The sequence below is a fragment of the Colias philodice genome, chromosome 16 (genome assembly GCF_061535455.1).
Source record: "Colias philodice isolate Cphi_HAF_F1 chromosome 16, ilColPhil1 Martin Lab GWU primary, whole genome shotgun sequence".
NCBI lineage: Eukaryota > Metazoa > Arthropoda > Insecta > Lepidoptera > Pieridae > Colias > Colias philodice.
In genome coordinates this window covers 4,343,452-4,370,122 of record NC_143101.1, presented here as the reverse complement: position 1 = coordinate 4,370,122, position 26,671 = coordinate 4,343,452, and the positions used below count along the sequence as shown (strand labels likewise).

The 26,671-nt window shown below is 33.6% G+C and overlaps 1 protein-coding gene across 3 annotated transcripts in view; it reads left to right on the top strand.

Moving 5' to 3' along the window:
- Positions 1 to 26,158, top strand: part of Fs (Follistatin) — a 47,071-nt gene extending 20,913 nt beyond the window's left edge. For all 3 annotated transcript variants that reach the window (XM_089704956.1, XM_089704957.1, XM_089704955.1), the window contains exons 2-6: positions 7,943 to 8,134; positions 12,130 to 12,339; positions 22,882 to 23,097; positions 23,453 to 23,680; positions 23,981 to 26,158. In XM_089704956.1, the coding sequence (XP_089561082.1) occupies positions 7,963 to 8,134; positions 12,130 to 12,339; positions 22,882 to 23,097; positions 23,453 to 23,680; positions 23,981 to 24,057 (903 nt within the window). In that variant the 5' untranslated portion in view covers positions 7,943 to 7,962 and the 3' untranslated portion in view covers positions 24,058 to 26,158. The remainder of the gene's footprint in view (positions 1 to 7,942; positions 8,135 to 12,129; positions 12,340 to 22,881; positions 23,098 to 23,452; positions 23,681 to 23,980) is intronic.
- The last annotated feature ends 513 nt before the right edge of the window (positions 26,159 to 26,671 follow it).

The window sequence follows — 26,671 nt, the reverse complement described above, 5'->3', positions numbered from 1 at the left end:
AACTTTTTCTCTTGTTAAAAATAATATTTTATAAAATATTAAATTCACTCGAAATTAAAAAATCGTCTATCGTTATTATTTAATTACGTTCCATATAGAGTGAATAAAAACAATGATGACTGCAAAAAATTAACCTTGCTCTACAATATGTCATCAAAGATCTCTACATAATTTTTCACCAATTTCTTATTTTCTTCTTTCTTTAATAGTTCATACATTGATAATATCCTTCTAATTTTTGCGACTTTTGCTAATAGACTCAATGTAATTAAAATATGTTAGCGATATTGTATAATGTCTTACCACTTCTTAAGAAATCTTTAAAAATACCAGATTTTTTGCCGTCCATGCAGGAAGGCCTAAGTCATTGGCCAACCGGAGCCTTTACAGTATAACCACAGACTAAGTATAACTAATTGAAAGATAGATACTAAGACGTCGATATATCTCGTCTGATAAGATAGAACAGTTGAATCGATGTCAATGATCATGCCACCAAGTAGATATGTATAGCGTACATACGGTTAGTAAATAGAACATTAAATAAGTATATAATTCGTTGTGAGTTTAGTTTGACACTTTGGAAAGAGCGGATTGTTTTTATAAAGGAATATTTATTATTTAGTAATCGTAAGAATAATTCTTCAAAGTTGTCTGGTCTCTGCATTCGTTAAGTTTAGTATTTTGGCTATTTCCTAGCTAGGCTCATAATTTGATAAAATATTCTCGCATTTTTTTAGCTTCATTTTCACACTTCTGTCGTAAAGCTGGCCCCTCCATCAGGTTTAAATAAATTTACTATTGTTTTAAATTTGTCAAAAAAAATCTTCAAGAAAATATATATTTTTATTTTTTAACACAATTTAATTTACACATATTATAATTTTTCACATACTTTTTTAGTGGGATAAATTTATTTAAAGGCTTGAAATTTAAATAAAACAAAAAAATATTCTCACGTAAAATTTTGTATAACGTATACTTTTAGACGTGTTAAATACATTTTGAATATACCTTTATTTACTCAATAATAGTAATTTGACATAAATCCAACTAAGATCTGCACAGTATCACCTCCTTTAATTTTAAATTCATTTGAAACATTCATTTAAATAGCATTTAAAATTATTTGTTGGCTTTGTGCCTATAAGCTATCCGGGGTCACTAAACTGCAAAAAAAATCTAGGAATGCTGCGCTTCCGGTTATATTTTTGTTAATGTAAGTATAAATTTTAAATACCCGTGACGTTTCACTTCTTTTTTTAATAAGAATACATTTTTCTTAAATATCTTACATAATATTTCATTTCAATTGCTTCCATGAAGTATTTCGTTAAAAAATGATGAGAAATAAATGTCAGGTAATTCTTTCTAGTTCAAGTTAGACGTTTCGTTTACATAAATTGTGTGAAATAGCGAACACCGCTAATCACTATAAATAAAATACATTAATACTACACATTCATTGAAGCAGAACAATTGTTATAATAATTAGATTTATGTCACGACGGTTATAAAATCATCTCGTCAAACCCACATAGATATTACACATTGTGATTCACGAACATAAATTTTGGCAATTTTTCAGGAATTCACATGCATGTTAATATTGTCTTCATCTTAAAAACGTCGTAACCGCCAACGGTTGACATTGAATGACAGTGTTCATTATTTACACATAGGGATTAATTACACTTTTTTCTTAGGTAATATTTTGAAAAATTTTGTGATAATAAATAGAAATTTAAGCGTATATTATATACCTTAAATTAGGATTTTGGAAGTGATTTTTGGAAAATGTAGATGACGACCCGACCCAGTAAATCCTTATAAAAAGTACAATAAAATTTTACATTTTCCACAAACCTACGACCAATGAATATAATCAAATTAGAAAATTATATCGATACACATAAATCTGATTAAAACATATAAACGAATTCATGTATTTTACCAGAATTGGAAATTGCTAGAATCCACCTCAAACAGCGGTCAAGCAAAGATTATCATGTGACGGCGGATGACAAATATTATCCAACAAACATCGATAACGTACTGAAAGAGGATCCAATACAGCGTCAGGTTATTCAATGAAAATTCCCTGCACATTACATCAGTAATTAAATTTAATAAATAGTTTCCAAGACACCACGTCACGGACCAAAAAAGCAAATCCGTGATTTTTTGCCTGCAATCCTTACGTCATGCATTCGACTTGTGATCTCACGGCAAATTGATGAAAATTAATTTAGTATATAACAAATTAGATTTCACAGGGTGAAATAACGCGCTTAATCGTAACACTTTTTTAATTACCTTTTAATCTAAATTGGATATAGAGTGACGCTTGTTTCTAGCAAATTTATGAATTTTATGTTAACCATGACCACGAACGATTATAATCTGTTTTATTACAATGTAGAGGTACTTTTACGTCAGCATTGCTTTCATAAAATAATGCTGGGTGTATTTAAAAAGACATCCAAAATGAACAACGATAAATTATGTATGAGGTGTTGGGGTAGACGTAATTACTCATATTACATCACAATCAAGCGGCTAGACGGGGGTTTATCGTATTATACGATCACTTCTGCTCCAGACACCTGCTTAAATACGTCCTTCATTGTCCCAGAAACGAAAACTAGGTCGACTGAAGGCTACCAGACAATCACAATTTTAAATTAAGCCTCCCTAACTTTTCGTCCAGACGGATCATGCATTTTATTTAGTCCCTTGGTAACAGTTCACGCACATTTTAATAGCTCTATAAAACCCTAATGGATTGACAAATTTTGTTATAATTTTTATTGCTCCGTTAATTCAGACATTAAAGTTTTATCGGCGAGACGACATTGATTGTTGGTCAGTAGGATATTATTTATTACGGAGTTTGTCGTCGAAGTACAGTTTAAATATTACGGATGTCAATTTAATTTGATATACGTTACCAATTTATAAGTATTATTAAAAGTGCATTTACATATATGTATAAATAAATGATCTTTAGCTTGACATATTATGATACATTAAATTAATTTTATCCTATATTACTTGATGAGTGATAAACAAAAGTCAATAGAAACCCTCAGCCTGTATTTATTAGTCAATGTGGGCATATAGATAACGTCTAAACACTTAAAGTGGTAATGCGGGATCTAACTATCACTTGTATACGTAGTATATTATTATTAGTCTGTGCTATCACTATCAGTTCTACCTATAACTAAATAAGTATTTATTCTTTCAGCTTAAGTAATTATTTCTTATTTGTATTAAGTTTTTGCGTATGTGTACTTCGTTTAAAAGTTATAGTTTGATATAAGAAAAATCTTCTCGTTTATTTCGACAACGTCGATTCTGCTTAGTTTATCGAATAAGTATGTATGTAGGTAGTTCAAAACAATCCGGCTAACGGCTTATAAATAAAAATGAGTTGACATCGTTCCATTTACCCAAAATATGGACCCACTAACAATATATTACTGCGAACCAAATTATATTTTGACGTGATCAGTCGCCGTGGAAAATTAAATAATCCGTCCATGCCTCAGAATGAAAACAAGCGGCGCGTATTATTAACTGCACCGTTTTAGGAGTCTATTATTGGACCATTCATGTGGCCACAAATAACGAGTGGTTGACACTACCTCCGTCCTCCGTCTATTTACGCGCTTGCGGGATTTCTGACGCAAACTGTTTATTTCTCTCAGATCTCTCTCAATTTGTTGGCTAATCTGTAATGGTCTTACGACGCGGACGCTCGGAATTGTAAACGCCGCCAATAAACTTGGAGTTTTATTGCCAAAAATTGAGTTCTATTAATAATTAAATGCTTCGTCTGTTATCAAATTAGGGGAATGGTACACATCTGTTTTGATGTCGTTAAGAATTAATTATTTTATATATTTTAATGATCTTCTTTTTTTTTAATAAGTTGATCGTTTATTTTGGCCTATCATGATTCGTGAATAAGGTTTAAAAGCATATCGATATCTTAAGGCAATATCGGCAGCCGTCTACGCTCTACTGAGTTCAGTTACTAATGATGGATTTTATCAAACAACTTGACAATGTCGGAATATTATTCAATCATGACTTTATAAATAGTAACGACACTACAATGAACTGCATTTCGTAACGGTCTGCGAATTTTAATTGTAACTCTGTATGCACTGGCTGATTGCTGAAATGTATATAATTTCAATTAAGTGAGTGTTCATTAAAATTCCATTGGGTTTTTGTGTCTATAATTATTAAAAATGCGGCGAAAAAATGCGGGCGTGCATAGTTCGTAATTTTAAAATCGTCGAGCAAAAAACGATAGGCATGTGTTCTATAGCAAGATCCGCATTCGGCCCCGAAATGTGGCGCCACATCTGACGGAACTTGACTCAATATCATTATTTATACGACTAGCGGCCCGGCGATACTTCACAAATATAATAAAACTTTTTAATCGAGTGAGATCGGATGTTATTAATATGAGGAGGTGATTCAGAAGTTCTTTGCCAGAAATTACGATTATGGTATTGCGATTTATAATGCTCTTCTTTTCATATTTAATAGCCTAAACTCTAGAAAAGTTTAGAAGTTATTTCGCTTAAATTTTATAAATTACAATGTTTCTAGTTTAATTTCAAATGAGTCACGTCTTTCTATACCTATAAGCAACTAAACGCTGTTAATATTTGCAGTTACATTTGCCGTCCATATAATAAAATTATTAACATTTTTTTTTAGTATTCAGCACTATACTATAGGTACACATTAACCTGATCAAATGAGAACTTTTTATCAGTTCTTACGAACAAATGAGTGTAACAGTAGTAAGTATACTTGATATAGATAGGGTACAAGGCGTTCGGCTCGCGAGTCAACGGCCGCAGCGCGCCGGCATTAAAATCATTATTCAGTTTCATTTGCATTTTTACCGCTGATCACAAATACAACAGGTATACAGAGAAATAAATGCCCATTCAGGACGTTGCATTGCATGATCTGAATTTAAAAAAATTGCGCTCCGAGGCGGACACTGCGTGGATGCTGTCTGATTTCAAAATTTATAAAAAAGCGTTCTTTTTTCTCTAATGTATTTGTATCCGGTTTTAAAACAAAATCACTTTTAAACTTTACGACCTATAGAAAATTATTTTTATTTCAAGATATACCTACCTACGAGTATTCCCACGCGTTTTTTTATTTTTACATAGAACTTAAATATTTTATTTGTAAATTTTTATGGCATTCGAGACTACTTTAATTTAAATGCAACATTTGTTTTATTGTATTTTAAATATGTTTACCGTATCAAACTAATAAAACAAGCAAAAAACGTGAAATATGTTAAATTCAAAAGTTTAAAACCTAAACTACAAAGTAAAGCTCAAAATTTCTATAAATCGACATCTCAGACAGTCAAATTCCATAGCTCAAGAATTTGAGGTACCGCCGGCACGCATACAAAATACAAATACTTCAAAATTAACACGTTTAAAAGGACAAGGAAAATAAGTGGACTGACGCGGCGCGACGGGTGCCTAACGGCTGGCCATGTACGGCACAGGCCGCTATGAAAAATAGTGTCTGGTGAGCGTCTAGCGCCCGCAAGTGACTCATGGAGGAATTTAAGTGCGGTCCTACACATCTGCTTGCTCGGCCTGTATCGATGGACCATTTGATGTGAAGGATCCGACTTGCGTATGCGCTGGTTTCTCTTTATTCGCTTTTGAGGTTTGCGTGCGCGTTTTGGCCGCGTTACTTTGTAAGGCGGTAGGTCGGTTTTTGGTGTTCATTTTTAATGTTATTGGTGTTGGTAATAATTTCTAAGCACGTTTTGCATATAATTAAAACGTTTGCTATCTAACGATTTACTTTGCCATTTGTCACGTTTATGTGAACATTTAATGTAATTCATTTCAATAGAATATAAATCGTGACTTAAAAAAAAACTTATAAAATTTTCAATATTTGTTTATTATTAGGTCTGTTTTGAGCTTTCTGTCTTATACATTAGCTTATCACCGCTAATAAATATTATTAACACATTTTTAGTTCATACGCACTGTCTAATTTTATTTAAAACAAACAACAACTAAAGTAAACAGAATCAACGAAAAACAGGATCTATAAATAAAATACAAATGTTTAAAAAACAAATTACAAAACTAGAAGTAACACAAAAATTTCATAATCTCAACAATTGTGTTCAGTAGATTTACATTAGAATCGTATTATAGGATATAATACTAGTTTAAGAAATAGTGAAATCTCGTTAATAACGAGGTCTGGTTAAAAACAATCATAGCACACATGGTGGGGCCCTCCAGTGCTCTCGTAACTCTTTATAAATTATTAGTTTATTGACGTTATTCTGTTCCCCTTTTACATTTCCTATTTCATTGTTCGATTTATCGAAAGCGTTTATTATTCCTTTGTTAGCGTCTAGCTTTCATACTATTTTAATTTAACGTAATGGTCATATGTTGTACTATTTTTTGTCGTGAATGACGCAAATTATACTTTGATTATAATTTAAATTAGGGAAAATATATAAAATGTGGTTTATCTAACTATGTATTCATCGTTATAAAAAATCTCTTCTAAAATAAAGAAACAGCATTAAATGTAGCAAGTCGGAGGCGGTTAGCTGTTAGGTATGATTATTATTTTTAAGTATTAAATTGACAAGTGGTTAATCAACGTAATTTCCCAAAATTTAAAAAGTACTGAAACTGTTTAATTCCGGTAGTCTTGACCTATATGGTAAGTATGTACAAGCAAAGAAACAGGTTTCTGAAAATCCACGTTTTATTTGCATTTAAACGTCGAGAATTAAATTACATTTGCATGCAAGTGCGGGCAAACGTCACGTTGCCGTGATTACGGTAACTAATTATACTATAGAGGCTGAAACAACCCAGAATTTAAATAAAAATAAATTATTTCTCATACTTATTTTACGCTCGATTCTTTTGGTTGGGCTAGAATTGTTGTTTGATTTTACATACATGCGCACATAAAATACGGACGAAAAACAACTTACCTATATTTTTTTCGAGAATAATGATTGATTTTTTCAGGACATAATATTTTCCCATAGTAGATTCAGCATTGCACTGTTATTAGGTACCTATATTGAAACACCACCGGACTTATTGATTTTAGAATAGGACATTAATTATTTTTATCTTTTATCAATTCTTTGATAAAATTAAAAAAAATGGCTGCATTTGTTAGAACAACGTGCGAGTCTAGAATTCGCATAAATAACTCCACACTTTAATTAATGCTACATTTAATATATTATAGGTTAATTAGACATCTTCGAGTAATTATTGGATACTAATAGCGTAATAGCTCTACATCACTTATAGCTGTTAGTAACTTGTTCTTTTACCTTATTATAAATGTTGCTTACAAAGTCAAACGATTGTTTGGAGGTTGAGATATTCTGAGGTCATAAAGTGCACAAATCTTATATATAAAAATGAATCGCAAAATGTGTTGGTAAGCGCATAACTCGAGAACGGCTGAACCGATTTCGATAATTCTTTTTTTATTATATTCCTTGAAGTACGAGGATGGTTCTTATGTAGAGAAAACGTAAACATGTACCACGGGCGAAGCCGGGGTGGACCGCTAGTCATCAATAAATATGTCCTTTTAAAATATTCCTCAAACTCCACTAATTATTTATTCAACTTCATGTAAACATTATAAAATATTTAACGAATCTTTAATTTAATCTTAACACCACGGCTTAGCACAGTTTCTTAGGTTTCTACAGAAAAGTGTCAGCAAAAAGCTTGTAGTCGTCCCTATAATAGTTGTCATTTCCAACATTTTACTTTGACCGTAAGAGGGGCAGTATGTCCACACAAATAATATCAAGCCAAAAAACCGTATAGCTATTAGTTACTAAATCTCCTTACACCTGCAGCCGGAATCTGCTGGTCAGGCATGGAGCGTGGCGGGCGCTGCAGCTCGGTAGCTGCGCTGCGCGTGGGCCGCGCGGAGTGCTGCGCGGGCGGAGCGAGAGCCCCCGCGGCTTGGAGCCCCCGGGACCTGGATAGTGGCGAGATATTCTTCTACAAGGCGCTCTCTGGAGGCGTGCCGTGTACTGCTTGCGCTGGTGAGTTGCTATATTTGTAGAAGCTCAGATTAATTATCATTTTGTCGAAGACTGCTAATATGTATTACATATATACCTAGTGTGTAATAATTAATTATCTATTACAATTTATACATACACATTACATATGTACAATTCAATATTCGTAATTTAAACACTTGTCTTTATATAATTCTAAGTTATAGATGTTAAACAATTCGACCTTTCCGACCTTTAGTCGACAAAGTTGAATCTCAATTTGATAAGTTACCCTTATAACTAATAGCATAGTATAAAGTAAATAGGGAAAAAACCCATGTATTAATTCATTTGAATTTGAATATTTATAGGTAAACTTTGAACCTTATTAATTATTATTAACGAATAAAATTATTTGATGAGTTCCGTGAATGTATTGTTTAAACATTTAGAGCAAGTAGTTCATTGCACTCGAAACAGAAACCTATATAATAAATAGTAAATACGGTTATGTGTAAATAATTATTAAACACGATTAAATTAAACTTACTTTAGAACATCTAGTTCTATTCTAAATACCTAATTATGCATTGACATATTATGTTCCTACATACGAAAACCAATCTATTTTCTAAATATTAAAATTTTGTACGAGTAAGAAAATATTTTAACACATATAAAATTTAGTTTTCAAATTCTATGTTTATAACACATAACTAAGATTATATCTGTGTTACAGTCTACAGATAATTAAAGGTATTATTTACGTATAGGTAGGTATACTAACTAGTGATCTGCGGTATAAAAAAATTCGTGCAAATGAATCTCATTATTCATTAATATTGGAATCTAGCTCTCCCCTGTTGAAAACCAAATATTGAAGGATTACTTGATAATGTTTCATATTACGTAACTATCTACCTTAGTAATGAGAGAATTTATTTTACCAATAAAGATTTCATTTTATTGGCAATTATCTTAAACAATACCTAAGTCATGATTAGAATATATTATCCTTATCTTTTGACACAGTATAATAAATCTGTTAATATATTTCTCAACACTTCTACATCAAATAATTTCAATACAATGGACAGCGTCGGGACAGCTTAACGTATAGTCAATACGATTTAAAAACTAGTGTGACCGGATCGCGTAATAGCTTCTCTTAGTCACAGGTGTTCTACTGAAACTGTACTAAACAAAAGTGAAGCGTATATTGTACTTACGATTCATTTAACTGTGGAGAATTTTATTTCAAGCGCTTCACAATAGCTTATTAAGACCCATTGGCGGGGAAAGCTCTATTCAAGTAATGAGAGAGTACAGAGAATAATCCGCAAACTGCTCCATTTTGCGGTCATTCAGCTATAACTCTAGGTATTTTCAAGCTGGTTCTATTTTAATTACTATTATAAAGCGCGGGGAAATTACTTTAGGGTTGCGAGACTTTCAAGTGAACAGTTGCTTTGAGGAATCATAATGCATGCAGTTTGCTATGAAAGACGATTGATACAATTGATACAATATATTATCTACTGTAGGTATGAGTAATGATGAATTTATTTCAAAGATTTAACATAACTTGATATTTGAAAGTTAAAGAGTTAAATTCAAGTATAAAATTTTACGCAGCATAACTTTTAATTTTTTGTCAATCTTAACTAACGGGAAAATGCTAATTTTATTTTAATTGAATTAATGAAGCTCTAAGACATTTAGTATCATACATATTATCTCTGGCATAGGGAGTAAATAGTTTACAAAGTATACTTGTAAACAAATGATATTTGGGTCGTTCATACCTCAGACCTATTTTTTTTGGAAATAAAAAAAGTTCTATCCATTTCATCATTTTTCGAATTAGCAACGGTTTCTCAAGACATTGTATCTAGGTACTTGCTTAAACTTAAATCGAACGCTGAGGGTCACGATAAAATTAATTTGAATATGTTGATACTAACACTCCCTTATACCTTGGAACCTATAACCCATATCATAAATAGTTCAATACAAAAGTCAATATTTCCTAGTTTATGGAAAATGGCATTAGTTCGACCATTACCTAAAACAAGTAGCCTAACTTCTTACAAAGACTTGAGGCCGATAAGTATTTTACCATGTATGTCTAAATTACTAGAAAGAGTTGTTTGTAGGCAACTCACAGACTTTATTGAGAAAAATGACTTGCTCCCCGTGTTTCAGTCAGGGTTCAGAAAGTGCCATAGCACTACAACAACTTTGTTGGACGTCACTGACAATATATTGGCCGCTCAGGACAAGGGCATGTGCACTCTCCTTGTATTGCTTGATTTTTCCCGAGCTTTCGACTGTATTAATATTCCCCTGCTTTTGTCGAAACTACATTATTATGGTTTTAGCCAGAGTACAGTGCTCTGGTTTCATAGTTATCTATCTAATCGACAACAGAGGGTTGAAATTCGGTCGGATGATGGCAGTATCCAATTGTCAAGTTTTAGCCTACTTGAAAGAGGTGTGCCCCAAGGCTCTATTTTGGGCCCTATTTTATTTATTCTTTACTCAGCTGATATAATAAATTCTATTAAAAATTGTAAGTTTCATATTTATGCCGATGACACTCAGGTATACATTTCATTCTTCCCCACTGATTTACATAATGCCGTTAAATACTTGAACGATGACCTCGCAAGTATTGCAGAATGGGCTGAGACCAATGCATTAGTGCTGAATCCTGACAAGACGAAGTATATGTTATTCGGTTCAAAAAAGCATATTAAATCTCTACCATCTTTTGACGTCAAGCTCATGGGTAAGGCAATCCAAAAAGTTGACGAGGCACGAAATCTGGGCTTGTATGTCGATAGCTCATTAAGGTACGAAAAGCACGTAACCGATGTGGTTCGTAATTGTTTTTTTCGGTTGAGAACCTTATATAGAGTGCGTCCATACTTGTCTGAGGATCTTCGAGTACGTCTGGTGGAGTCTCTAGTTCTTTCAAAACTTAATTACGCTGATACTGTTTATGGTCCACGTCTCCTGGCCAGAACAGATCGGCTGATACAAAGAGTACAGAATGCGTGTGCACGGTACTGCTACACTATACCACCACGTAGACATGTCACACCTTTCCTAAATAAGCAGGGTGTTCTTAAGCTTCAAGCAAGACGCCAACTACATCTGGCCTGTCTCATGTTCGGAATTGCCAAGACCCGTATGCCTATATATCTGTACGAAAAGCTCAGCTGGACAACGAGCAGTCGAGATGTTGCATGCAGAAGCTGTGCTCAGCCACTTATCATTCCTCAACATAGTACTTCCACTTTTAGAGGCAGCTTCCGCTATGCAGCATCGAAAATATGGAATGACTTGCCGCCACCGATTAGGTTATTGTTAAACATTAATACATTCAAAAAACATCTTAAGAACTACTTAATCGATGAACAGCGAAGGTTAGATTAATGTCCAATGCTTATTTTTTCGTTTTTGTTTTTTTTTTTTTATCTATTGGTATGGGTCAATCCTATCTTAAGTCTATTTATTTTATAGAACTTTTTATTTGGATATTTATGGGGGTACGTTTTTTCACGATATGATATATATGTATGTAATATTATGTTTATCACATTATTTTTAATTATTTATTATTATTGCGTCGCTTCACATCCGTGAGTCGAAACTAGGTTCTAGTTGAAAACCAGCGCTAGGCTCATGCCTGGCACAAGCTGAACTAGGTCCTTTTTGGCGGTACTGCGGGCACAATTTGTTTTAATATTTTTTATTTTTTTCGTGTTGAATTTTTTGTGTTATTTGTATGTATTCTTTTCTTTATTGTCTACTTTTTGATGTGTCACGCTGTGTTGTCAAATAAATGTTTTTCTTTCTTTCTTTCTTTCTTTCATCAGACAACTAGTGGTTATTTTCTAGTGCTAGCTACAAGATGGACGTGATCGAAGTGGCTGCGTTAGCTACTTATGCCACGTATCTTATGGTTATGCCAACATACTATCTAGAAGTACCGATATGTTTTGCGACTACTAACTACCAGTATATTATAGAATCGTGCGCCGGCGTGTCATGCGGCGCAGGCCGGCGGTGCGTGGTGCGCGGCGGCCGCGCGCGGTGCGTGTGCGCCGCGACGTGCCGCCGCGCGGGCTCCGTGTGCGGCAGCGACGGCAAGACCTACCGCTCGCTGTGCCGCCTGCGACGGAGGGCCTGCAGGCGGCCCGCGAAGCACCTCACGCTGGACTACCCTGGACCGTGTAGAGGTACGTAACTTCTAGATTGGAAGCTACGTATTTGCGTATTTGCTGCTATGTATAATAACATAACAGCAGCAAGCTATGCAAATTCATCAATGCTCTATCTTTCTGTATGTGTTAGAAAACATCAAAAAATACCAAGCTGTCCCTTCCAGATCGAAAGACATAGTGCAGAACGTCTCTGCGTACCTTTAAAAACTACTCTGGATATACCAGTAGATATTTTAAAAGATTTACCTATATAACCATAGTCAATCACTGGATAATTCATGAAAGTTTTACAGTAAACTTAACTAAGACTTGGAACAAAATCTGCAGATATGTTTCGTAGACGTAGACGAAGTTAATATGTGTACTCAATAGATTTAGATTTCATCTTTATGTGACATAATTAATCGGTCATGATTGAGTCATGGCAAACTAATTATGTTATCCTCATTTAACTTATGCTATCGCTAAATCAAGATAGAAGAAGAACTAGTAAGATAAACATAGCGCATTTCAAGATGACACTTGTTGCATGCGTAGCAACTTATCTTCATTTAAGGCCGCTCTGAAATAGAGCGATAATTGAAATATTAAATATATGTACATATATGCATATAATTTAAAGCTAGAATTGAAGCAGATTTTGTATATTAATGAAGTTTAACTCAAGTCGAATAGGAGATTTCAATATAATTATTAATTAGTAAACTAAAAGTTCCGAAATCAATACAGTATCTAGTGTGACAGTAGGTAACAATAAACATTTAAGTAATATTATTTTCCATGTATGATTTTCAATGTGGTTTTATATTACCTACACAACTTCTAATCACACGCACACATTTTCATTTTCTATCCTTTTAGAGACACTACATAAATACCTGGGTACGTTAATCTATCAAAGAAACAGACCATATAAGACTTAAACTTTATCTAATAGTAGCAAAAAAACAAATTACCAACTTTTTGTCTAACTAGCACAGTCCGTTTCTTGGGCACATGTAATTAGTCTAAGCTTATTTAAACAGTCTGATTATTTAATAGCAGATAAATGTCCAGAACTGCAGACACGATCATAAATTGCGCCACATTTACCAGATATATTAAATAATAAAAGCAATGCATTTGGCACACTCAAGCTCGATTTGATTATCATAATTAAATGAATTAATCAAATATTACTTGGGAGCAGCATTGCTTATAGAACATAATTGTAGGTACATAATGTTGTACCCAAATTAATGCAAGGATTTGTGTCTTCTAAACTAATAAAAAATGAATAAAAATCTACATATAAAATATAATATCAAAACAAGATGATAATTGAAGCGTTAATGACATTGAATTGGCTTTTTATTATTTTTAAGTAGGTTATTAAATATTTTATGGCCTTTAAATTAATATCATGTCTGCTGCTGATCTGGAATTTATGTTAATAATATGATATTTTATGCGCCGGTATATTAAAGACAGACTCGTATTAATAAATTACAGTACTAAAATCCATCGTGAGTTCAAACGCCTAATTCGCAGTAATTATAGATTTGTTAACTAAGCTGGTTTGTTTTACCAGCATACATTTAAAGCTCGTTGAGGCTGACCTCCATTATCTGTGTACGCAAAGCTTATGCCGATTTCCTTTTACCTGCTATCTTAATGTCCAATAAATTCAACAGAACGCAATAAACGTGATAATCATAATCGAGCAGTTGAGCTATATTAGAGTATCATTGGCTCGATCGTAAATCATTATCGCACGTAGACACTAGTTACTGCCACGCGACGTATTAATTATTCGAATTATTCATAGGACCAGACGGTAACTCATTGGCCGTCCGCCTAGTAACAACATCTATCATTCTAAACGTTAAGCCACTTAGCAACCGTTTCCCGAGAACTATATTACAATTCTACAAAGTGTTGTTTACTACCTCATCAAACTTTACTGGCTCATTATTGGCGCGCTCAAGCTTGACAGGCGAGCTGACCCGACATGCTTCTCGCTTTTAAACGATTCGAACGCTCTCTGCGAGAGACACTCGTCGAGTTCTCATTTACCTCTTTCTGCCAGTCATATGGAACCTTTTAAAATATCCCGTAAGCCTCGATATGCACATTCGCATCGGAATAAATTTAATGACTGCAGATTATTATTCGACAAAAAGGTGATCGGAGCTGTCTGGGCGAGTTCTTTTATTTTTCGAGACGTGATAGCATAAAGATCTGCGAGATGACTGTCGCTGTCAAACTTGAATATTAATGGCGAATGGATTTCATTCGCGCGAATCATTGTGAAGGTTACAAAACTCAGTGTTTGCGCACAATAGCGTCGTTTACTCCGTAATGTTGCACATGCGAGCCGGGAGGAGCGGAGTGCATCAAGATCGCGCCGATTTCAATAATTTTTTTACGTCGTGCTCGACAGCGTACTCGCCTTTCCTCTCGTATTCTATAAAACTTTTCTATAAGGTGTTTTTAATGGTAGCCATTAATCAAACATGGGTTGAAGCGTTCTATCAATGGAGCACAACTATAATTACCGTCTGGTTTCTGCGGAGGGAAGCGCGGGTTTTGTTTTATTCACTCCCGCGGTCCCGCCTCAGAGCATTAATCCCTGTCCCGTAGTGACCGGACACTCCCTTGCTATCGCACTAGTAAATTGCCCGTTCCAAGAAGGTTGACTACATCTCTATTGGCATCGAACCCAATAATAGTTCATTGCGATGCGCGATGCATGCTGGAGCATCGCCTGAGGTATATGAATGGATGGTCCGACCACGATTATGGATCCAGTTTGTGTACTTTTAGTTTTGTGAACGCATAAGATACATGCGTGTGTATCATTGTAAGTGTATGTGGTGAGACACAATGGTTACGCTACGAAGTACGAAAGCAATGACTGTCCCGGCTTGGGCAACTTGTTTTTATCGATGGGTACGCCTTCAGTAAATGATGGCTAGCAAACGTAAAATGCACTCAAACACGCACGCAATACGACGCTAATTGTGTTACCGATAAGGCAGTCATTCATTGGAACTTCGCTGAATAAAATTTCTGGTTTTTGTTCAATTAAAGAAATTTAATACACTTAAAATTCCATAACCTTTCTTGATATGAATTCCGACATTATCGAGTCACAGTCCCAGATAGGTACAATTAATTTGTATACGTTTTAAAATACAGGAATTTTGTTATCTATTTGAACTGTATCGTGTTTTCCTTGACAAAATAAAGTATGCACTCATTTAATATTCGCTTGGAGGGCTGATGAAATTATTCGTAACCATATATTTCCAATAAATTATGCTACCTTTTCAATAATAAGCCTTAATAACACTTGTCCATATTTACATATTCTCTTTTTCGTTGCGTTTAATTCGCGCATTAAAATTTAAATTTATTCAGGTCATTAATGCCTATCAGTTATCACGTTAATATCTTTTAATAAATAAAACAAGCAGACTGGTATAATGGTTTCCTTCTTATAATAGATTTTATATTTAAATTAATTTTGTTTCACAAATGGAGATAATCTAAAAATATAAAATCTGATGATAAGAAAAAACTTGATTTAATACTTTTAATGACAACCTTTTTGATTTTTCGTGTAGGTAATTGGTTGAAAGAGATTTTTCATATATATTTTTAAACAAAAAGAACGTATGGCTACGCCTTTGAGCATCATTAATTATTATTATAAAAGCACTATACCTACTGTATAATTCATATTCCTACAATAAATATACCTAAACAGACTTAAACAAATTGTGCGCTGTTGAACATGTGACATTCAAACATTATATACAGAAAGAGCAACATTGTAACAACACAGCTCTCGGTCACTCGTCTTCTGCAAAGATCTTGCGTATGTGCTAATAACTTAAAACGACAAGCTAAGAATAGAATTATAATATTCCTAAACCTTCAACGCATATGTCTTTGCATTTATTTTGCAAAATATTTACGAGTTTGGAGATGAGTTGCGAAAGTAGAGACAGTAGTAGAGAATTGAGAATAGACCGTCTTACTTTCTTCCTAAAGAGTTAAAAGTTGTGTTAATTTAATCTAGCATATTTGCGAAAATTCGAACGGAATTTTAATAATTTTAACAGATAGTTACTAACAATACTGAATAGAAGAAAAAAAAACGATTAATGCAATAGTTGCTTTTACCAATAATAACTGTTTGGACTACGGACTACCTTATTATTAAGATAATAGAAAATTATAAATACCCTAATCGCTATAGAAACTAGTTTCAAGAAGAAAATAAAAAGTTTCTGAATGACACTAGAATTAATATTCTAGTTACGTAATCGCAAGGTTCAAAAGTGCTAATTATGAGCACACATAATTACAACGAGGAAATGCATATGCACATGTAGCTTTGAATAATGGTATGTATAGCGGATGACATCCGCGAACAAATCAGTGTAATTACGGAAACTGGCCACGCCAGCTACGCAGCAGCCACGGGACTGTTAACAGATTTACAGTTCACACATTTCATTCCTATTTTGTTGAGACGTTTTGGCCTCAAATGTCGAGCTGTGAATGTGCCGAATATTCAAAAAATCGTATGGATTAAATTGCATTACTTACAACATTAAAAAGACTTGGTAGAGCAAATTTAGAGAATATACTAGTAATGAAAACAAGATGCATTTTGCAGATTTATGACTCTGAATCTTTCATTGCATTTATTTTTCAATTATAAGATCTATTTTTTTATCAGACTCTCGGTTAATCCGAAAATATCTAGAATCAATTACTTGTAAAATATTTTAAACGTTAAAAAACTATGCAGTGCGAGTGTAGAGATGACTAGAGTAATGATAACAAGATGCATTTAGCAAAATTTATGAAATCGGAACTCCTCTATCTCTGTCTATGAATTATCTAATATTATATTTTTTATCAATCCTAATTGAAAAGATACAATTTTTCTCCAATTATGCTTGCTAAGCTGGAGCATGTGGGCGTAAGGGGCCTTCCCCTTGCCTGGTTTACAGATTACCTGTCTAACAGAACGCAATCTGTGCGTATAGAATCTAAACTGAGTAACGAGGGTGAGGTCTCTTATGGAGTGCCGCAGGGTAGCACTCTCGGTCCTATGCTGTTTCTGATATATGTGAATGAGCTGTGTAAACTAAATGTGGCTGACTGTGAGGTAACTATGTTTGCTGACGACACGGTTATATTATTTAAAGGTAAAACATGGAATGAGGTATTTAAAAAATCTGAAAAGGGACTTCGAGCTGTGACCGGGTGGTTGGAGACTAATTTGTTAAAATTAAATGTATCTAAAACTAAATACCTATGCTTTTCAAAAACATCTGCAATTAGTCCAGCTGATCACCTGGACCTTACACTACATGTTTTTCCGTGCAACCGTGATTCCAGCAGTACTACAGGCTCATGCATGTGTCCGAAGATACAGAGAGTTCCCCAAATAAAATATCTTGGAATTATAATTGATGATAAGCTTAACTGGATTCCGCAAATTAGAAATGTCTCAACGCGGATCAGAAGATTAATATATGTATTTAAAACACTTAGAAACTTTGCAAGCAATGACTTAATAACTCTAATATATAAAGCACTTGGGGAATGCCTCATAAGCTACTGTATAACATCGTGGGGAGGAGCAGCAAAAACCTATCTCTTAGAAATTGAAAGGTCACAGCGTGCGCTTTTAAAAGTAGCTTTCAAGTTACCATTCGACCACCCAACTACCATGTTATACTCTAAATTGAAGATTTTAAGTGTCCGAAAACTATTTGTGTATCAATGTATACGGCGTTATCATAGATTTAATAACAGCAATGAGTATAACAAAAATAGAAGAGTTGCTGTTCCAGTTCCGTGGACTAAATCCAAATTTGGACACAGGCACTATAAATATATTGCTCCAAAACTGTACAATAAAATGAATAAGTTTTATAATATTACTGCTCTGAATAATTACCAAATTAAGGCTAGAATTTTGAATTGGTTATCTAGACTTGACTACAATGACACAGAAAATCTATTATAAATTCCTTAAATGGATTAATTATTAATACAGGTATCCACAAACACAAAGACACACACACACACACACGCACCCACATACACACATACACACACACACGCACGCCTGCACACACGCACACTTACATAAACTTATTCTCCTAATTAATATAGTATTGATAATGGTTTTGGACTTATTGATTTTTTTTTTCTTTTTATTAATTTTAATTTTTAAAATATTAATTTCCATTTCTTGATTTTAACATTTTAATATACAGTAGCACCTCTATAAGTCGAATATCAAGGGAGACGCCAAAAAATTCGAGTTATAGAGTTTTCAACTTATGGAGGATTTCGACTTAGGCGGATTTTGATTCGACATAAAGAGTTTGAGGTTTATTCTTATAAATTTTGAGTTAGAGAGGTAAAGTACATTAAAATTCAACTTGCAGAGGTGACAAACATGTTTTTATTTATTATAAATCAACATTATTTCAAATCATTTTAAAATAAAAAATATGGCATTAAAAAAGTCAGTATTTTTTTTGCTTTAGATAATTTGGTAGCATTATCTAATAGCATTATCTAATCTATAAAGAACAGAAAATTCTTCTTCTTCAGAGAAACTGGTTTGCTCTATAAAATTTCGTAAGGTATTCAATGCGGTTCTTGCCTCTTTGATGGAAACGCATGGAGCGCATGTACTATTCACGTCTTCTATGACATCTTAATCATTAGTATCGGTTTTCTGAGCTACTGAATCGATAATTTCGTCATCAGATACCTACTTAATGCAAACACGTGTTTTCGTGAGTCATAAATTTATTATCGTATACTCCTAAAATGTTTTCTAAGAAACAATTATAGTGTACTGCACTGTCGGCAAGTTGTTAAAGTCCAAATGATTCAAGTTATAAAGATTGTAAAATAAAATGTTGCCATGTTCGAGATACAGAGGTCAAATTTAATTTTTCGAGTTATAGAGTGAAAATATGTACCAAAAAGGCTTGGAGGGACTCGGTGATTATTTCGACTAACAGAGGGCCAAGATTTCAAGTTACGGAGGTTTTCGGGTTTGAAGGGAAGGGAACAAGACATTTTTTCGAGATTTGGAGGTTTTTGACTTATCGAGGTTCGACTTAACGAGGTGCTACTGTACTTATCATGAATCTTAATTTTACCTTTTGATTGTAATTTTAACTGATTGGAAATTGTAATTTGTAATATTTAGCTATAATAACTTAGGTACTACTAACTTACATTTTATTGTTATGATTGTAACAACTTATAATAATAGAGTTGCATTGTTTCGATTTAATATTGATTTTTTGCTAATTTAATATATGTTTCTCAATTTATTTTATAATTACTAACTTATTTAATTTTAGATGAATTTACTTATGTGATGATATAATTTTCGAAATTTGTTTTGGACGTGCTTTATTTGTAATTAGATACCTAGACACATTTTGTTTTTTTGTTTTGCTATATGTACTTACTTATTTGTTATTGATTTTTTTTAATAGTTTTAATTGCATGTAAATTTTTAATTTATTTTTGATTTTATTTAATTTGTCTCTGATTTTTTTCGTGTCATGTAACTGTAAATGGAAGACACAGGCTCCTGAAAAACAGTTCTCACTATCTTAGGAGCCTGGGTCGCTCTTATTTGTAAAATGTTTTAAGTGGAATAAATGATTTATTTATTTATTTATTTATTTATTTCTATAGGTTTATTTTTCCGTAAATCCGAAAATAACTAGTTAATAAAATTCAAATAGTAATAAATTCATGTAAAACAACATCGTATTAAACATTAACGAATATTAAAGTCTTTCACCGCGGGTTATAATACGTAATAAAGTACGACTATTTATTTAAAACGTTGTTTAAAGTTGAATATATAGGAATACGTTACTATTCACGAGTGTACGGTAAAATATGACATGTCAAATATACATTTACCGAGTGCGTGGGTGGGTGTTTTGACAAATGCCGGTACGTACGGCTATCCGCTCGCAAAGCGTTTCGGTTTCGTAACAAGTCCTTTGAACAATTGTGCACGCATTGTGTAATGCGAACTAGGAAATGCAAGTAGAACGTATTAGTATATTTTGCAAGTACCCACGTACAGATGACAACAGTTTGAAAGTTCAGCCGGAGCGGTTACGAGTCGCAATCATGTGGACTGCGGTTTACGATCAATTTAAAGCGTGTGAACTTTGTCGCTTTAGTGTTACAATATGTGCGGATTATTTTACAAGAATAGATATGAATATCTGGTAAATTTCCGATGTTAGTTGCAGTATAATATCACATATTATGTAATATGTAGATATGGACAATAAATGTACTTGGTTTGATTTCAATGAGTGCGAAAAGAGACATGAATTTATTATTGAATGGGACTTTACAAAATGAGCTTACGATTGATTTATGTTGGGATTTTAAGGTAGCCTAAAAAGAGCATAAAATAATAATAAGCAAAGCGAATATTTTAGCAACAATACCTTGGTTATCGATTTAACCATCGTGAAAAACTAATACTAAGTATATAAATCAATTTTTTTTTGTCCTATCCATAGTTAAATACATACTTAGTAGTTCCGTTTTCCAACTGATAAATCATAATTGTTACAGTCGATTTTAGCCCTAGACCGGAACGGACAGGCCTCTTTTCAGCACAATAAATTATGAATATCCCGGAACGATAACGTCACTATAATGGTTCTTCGCAGGACCCAGTTGCGAACAATCGGATGAGTGATAACAATCGCATCTGAATTTGAATGCATAGTGCAAGTTGGAACTGCTAATCCTAAGTTTGGTTCATAAGTTATAATTGACGATTAGCCTGTAAATATGAGCACTGTGATTTAACTACATATTTGGTTTCCAGCTCTCATTTCTCCGTACCTATATACGGAGAGATCCGTATTATATTTGATTAAATCTTCTTTATTTTTGCCCTTTTTTTCTTTTCGATGCAATATTGTTTACCTACGGAGCTACGGTAAATATATTGGGACACAGTAAAAGCCTCAATTAAAATAACTAACACAAAAAAAATTGATTGTCCTCCACGAAAATGACTGACAGAAACATCACGCAGTTACTACTTAGTAAACATGGAAAAATAATTTAAAACTTTTGTATCATCGAATGTTATTTAAAGGTTGATAAAGTATGTTTATTAAAAAGCAAAACCAATACATAAAACCGGTTTAAATAAAATATATTTACTGCTAAATCACCATACTACAATGACGTTATACCAACGGCACGGTACAAACAAAATTCCTAGACATCAAAATATTTGCGGCACCTACCGCATTTAGATGTACGAAATAAACATGTTTTATGATAATTGCAGTTCATTCACATGATCTATAAAATGATTCATGTGGTTACAAATATTCTATTATTGTGGCGCTAAAAGATAAAAGTATTTCTTCACTATGTTTTATGACTACCTACCGTAAGATCTCTAAAAAGCTATGTGATTTCTTTCAGTAATTATTTTGGGATCTGTCTTTTGTTCTATATATAGGTGCACTCAATTTGTGTTTGTTATCAAGCGCCTACGCAACTTTGTACAAATACGTAGAATATAAATGCAACAAGCTTTCAATTATCACAAATAACTACAACTGTTTGTTCAGAAGCGTTATCTCTCGTCAATTGATTAGCGTAGCGCGTAAGCTTTAAGTTTCTATAATGTCGACCTGACTCGATAAATCTACAGTTTTAAAAGTAGATTTAATGTATAGCGCAACGAGAATTCAATAAAGTACCTATGTATGAGATAAAACTGTGCTTGATAAATTAATTTCTTATTTTTTGGGTATCTGGATTATTTAATAAGTGAGAAATATTAATTGATGATCAATACGTTTTATACTCCTATTTGTGAAAAACCAAAGCACTTCTAAAAAGCGCATTTTTATAGAGAGCTTTGAATATTTTATCACACTTCTCTACAGTGTATTGTGATAAAGCAGTGTACAGCTTACATTTGTAAATTTCTAGCAGTATATGGATACAATATCAATATTCCCAACAATGCCCCAGTTTCTCGATATCTTTAACTGATCGTGGCTCAATATAATCTGATTTAAACACCACGAAGAAATGCAGGTATTCCGTATTTACATAAAATCTAAATTAAATTTGACGAATTATCATAGGTATTCTATTTCCCGGCAGCTCATGTTATCGCAACCGCCAGATATGAAGCGAATATACGCAGCCGCCGGCCCGATTCGTACCGTGATAAATTTGCTGTAATCTAAGCTCTAAAGTGGCCGCACTTGATCGCCGTCTAGACTAGACTAACTATCGCTCTATAAACCGCAATACGATACAATCAACTGGGAAAGGCGTCAGATATTTACAGAACTCGCTCGTTTGTCCGATTTCTACTCCGTTATTATGTTACATTAGGCGTCGTATTTCCCGCGTAACTGTCGGTATGATTTTTATCTGGTGTGAATTATTCGTTCGGAGGGCGTGCGATCGCGGCAGTTGAAAGTTTTTGTTTGTTTTCAGTGGGCAGCTGTGAGGGAGTGCGTTGCGGCGGCGACAAGCGTTGCGTGTTGGACGCGGAACTGGGAGCGCACTGCGTGCGTTGCGGCGCGTGCAGCGTGGCGGGCGCGCCCGTGTGCGCGGTGGACGGGCGGACGTACGCGGGCGCTTGTGCCTTGCGGAAAGCGGCGTGCGAGCGGGGACGAGCGCTACCACTTGCCTATAAGGGAGCGTGCATTGGTAAAAACAAATTATTATTTAACAGTGAAAACTTTAGACTACATTAATATCAGATCTGATTGATAATTTTATGTACAAGATTCTTAAAATGGATTTGTTCTAAATTAATTGCCTAGTTACGTATTCAATACTGTATCTGACGTCCAGCCAATAACATCTGCTAAGTGATAAGGCCACCTCATAAACTAAACCTACTGTGTTTTTGTTGTAAATTGTAACAAAATTTGCTTTATGTATAGTTATATTGAAGAGTTAAATAACTATATATCCCTATTTCCTAACATAAACCGATTGAGGTATTACTACATTTGTACGTAGTACATGGTAACTCAATGCATAAACCGCATCACATCAGCGAACGCGACATGCTCATCGATCTGGTGCGGCGCGGGGCAGCGCTGCGTGCAGGGCGGCGCGAGCGGCGCGCGCTGCGTGTCGTGCGGCGCGTGCGGCGGCGGCGGCGGCGCGCGGCGCACGCTGTGCGGCTCGGACGCGCGCACGTACGGCTCGTGGTGCCGCCTGCAGCGCGCCGCCTGCCACGCCGGCACGGTCGTGGACCCGCTGCACCCGGGTCCGTGTAAAGGTAAACCCTAGTTACTAGTACATTTGAGTTTGTAAAATTTGCTATTCGCGGGTAGAAAGCGATGTTTATTTGAAAAGAGATGGATACATTTTTTGGAGATTTTTTTATTTGAGATCTTTATTATAGCGCAAGTATTAAATTTAATGGTATTGATAAGATTCGGAAATCTATGCAGAAAATACAGTGTTAAGTTAATTTATACTTATTGGAATCTGAAATTGTAGATAATTATTTATTATTTGGTTATTAACTCAAGCAATGTTGTAATTAATTAATAAATCACGTTTGCTTCACTTGCAGGCACTAAAAATATAACGGACAATATTGTGACTGATGAGAAACATAGGAAACATGTGGATACAACGAGGGTTCTTTAAATGTTGAGTGCTGTTGATAGCTTCGGATGAATAGTGTTGGTGGCGAGTGAAAGATGCGAGTACAAGACTGAGGTGGGCCGCGGTAGCCCACGAGCTTGTCCAATGTTTGCGTGATGTGTTAGAGCAAAATTGTCGCCAAAGCTACAAGAATTTACACATTGTCTACACGTGTATGATCACATACCTTAAATTTTACTCTCGAATTATAGAAATAGACAGTGTAGATTTTTTCTGTGGTAGCGGTATTTAAAAAAAATTTTCGAATTTAGAATTGTCTCGAAGTTGTAAAACTTCAGACGAATTGTAAACTTTCAAACTCACTTCTAGAAACGACGAGTTTTTATCTCGATCGAATGTATTTAGATGAAATTTTAACCTGATACACTGTTTGTAGATAAATAATATTTCTATAATTTTTAACTATTAACACTTTTACATTATAAAAATTTGAGCACCAAATCGTACTTAATATTTAGTCAAAATGTTATAATTTAGAAGTGTAGTTAGCACAATATGGTACTTCTATGATGTAGGTATTTCGTATTCTAGAAAATTCTATTTTCCGTCTTGACGACGTCACCACTGTGAACGAAGCTTGTAGGATGAACTTTCATCGAACTGACATTTTTAATTTTATTAACTTTTAGTACATATTTTAAGACTTTGATTATTTTCACGACATATGGCGCTTATGCAATATTTATTATTAAGTTATGAATTATAATGATCTAGTGCAATAATGTTATTGAAAATTGTGTGAAATTTATGTTAACGTGTTTTGTTTTGTGTTTTTTTAATATAAAATTTGATTTTGTATCGCAAAGGTCATTAAAATTTAATTCGAAAATATTTAAAATATGTTGTAGAATACTTTTTTCAGTATTATGTCTATGTAAGATTTTAGAATATTTTTTTAATTATTAATTTCGGAACATTTTACATTGAAAAAATTAAATGTGTTATAGAATGTAGTTAAAAGTAATTTATTGTTACTTTTATTTATATCCAAAATATTTCAGGACGCGTGGATGTAGTGTGTAATATGTTTAATTGATCTTTTGAAGTGGTTCGGCTCTCGTACACGAGTCTTGCTTAGCTTTAAATAGTTGAGTTAAATTATAAGTTTATGAGTCCACATTAGTCTATGCCAATTTAATTTTAAATCAAGCTTAATATCGCGTATTAATTTCGCTCACACTGTTTTGTAACCAACATTATCCAAAGATGTTTAAAATTCCCTCGACGAAAAACAAATGGTCTCCGAGCGGTTACACTTTGCCTGTTCTTAAAATTTATTTGTGTATAAAATAATAAGTATTTATAATTAATATTGTATACTTTATAAGTTAAAATTATTTAATACTATGTGGACACTTGTGCAAAAACACTATTGTCAATTATTTTCCTAGTAGGCGTAAATGTTATAAAAATTTAGGTAGACTTGTAAATTATTTATCAAAAGTATATTATGTAGTTCTTCACGCATTACGGTTGTTGCTTGCCGTTGACTGTAGTCTATTTAAATTTAAAAGACGATTCATATTTTCTTATGTTTAATTCTACCATTTAATAACGCTAACAATGTCTAATAGTTATGCCTTAAGTTTATCTTTAAAGCGAATTGTTTATGTATTTCTCGAATTAAAATAAACTTTAATCGTGTATTCAAATTGGAACGTTTATAAAATTAAACCTATTTACACGTAATTACGTGTGATGGTGTAGTACAAAAATGTTTTTGATATAGAAATCATAATTTTTTAAACATAAACAAAATACTCATTGCAGTATTGAAACTGGCCTAAAATAAATTCAAATCTTTTTTTTTTATAAAAAAACGTTCTAAATTTGAATGCACCCAATGTTCCCATAGATATAGTCCACAAAGACCAGTCAGTTGTAAAAATCCACAAGCTTACGTAAAATATTTCAAAGTCGATAATCTGAACTACTTATAATATTAGCCAGTGTACGCGTACTACTTGAATTGTTATCTTGTTTCAACTTTGTTGTGAACTACTTGATTGTTGTAGTTAACGCAATGAACTTAGAGATGATGTATAATATATTTTCCTTGTTTCTTCATAAATATTTTACATGACTTTCGTTTTTATTTACCTGTACCTCCCCAATGTATTCCATTAAAAGGAAAAAATCGAGTAAAATCTAGTAAAATAAGAAAAATACTTAGTGACATACAAAAATCAGGACACTCCAAAACAAAAATACATTAAAAGTATGAATTTAAATGTTTATTAAATATTCACATAACATATTATATTTTCTCATATATGCATACTACATATAATAAAAAAATACGTCAGAATGCACATGGATACAAAAAACACATTTTAAAAATTTAATTTAGTCATATCACTCATTTAAGTCATTTATGTCGAAATATATTAAGCTATTGCATAGCTTCTATCGCGGGCCTTGAGCGCGGGGACCGAATCGAGAAATTCCGTAACGAAGAAACCTCACGCTCCCCACTCCGACGGACACGGAGGTGTGGCTTGAAGGCCTGCTATGCAATTGCTTTACCGCGGCAGTCCCCGAGTGCCACACGTCTTTTTATTTATAGTGAGACATGCATTTTAACAATTAATGTATA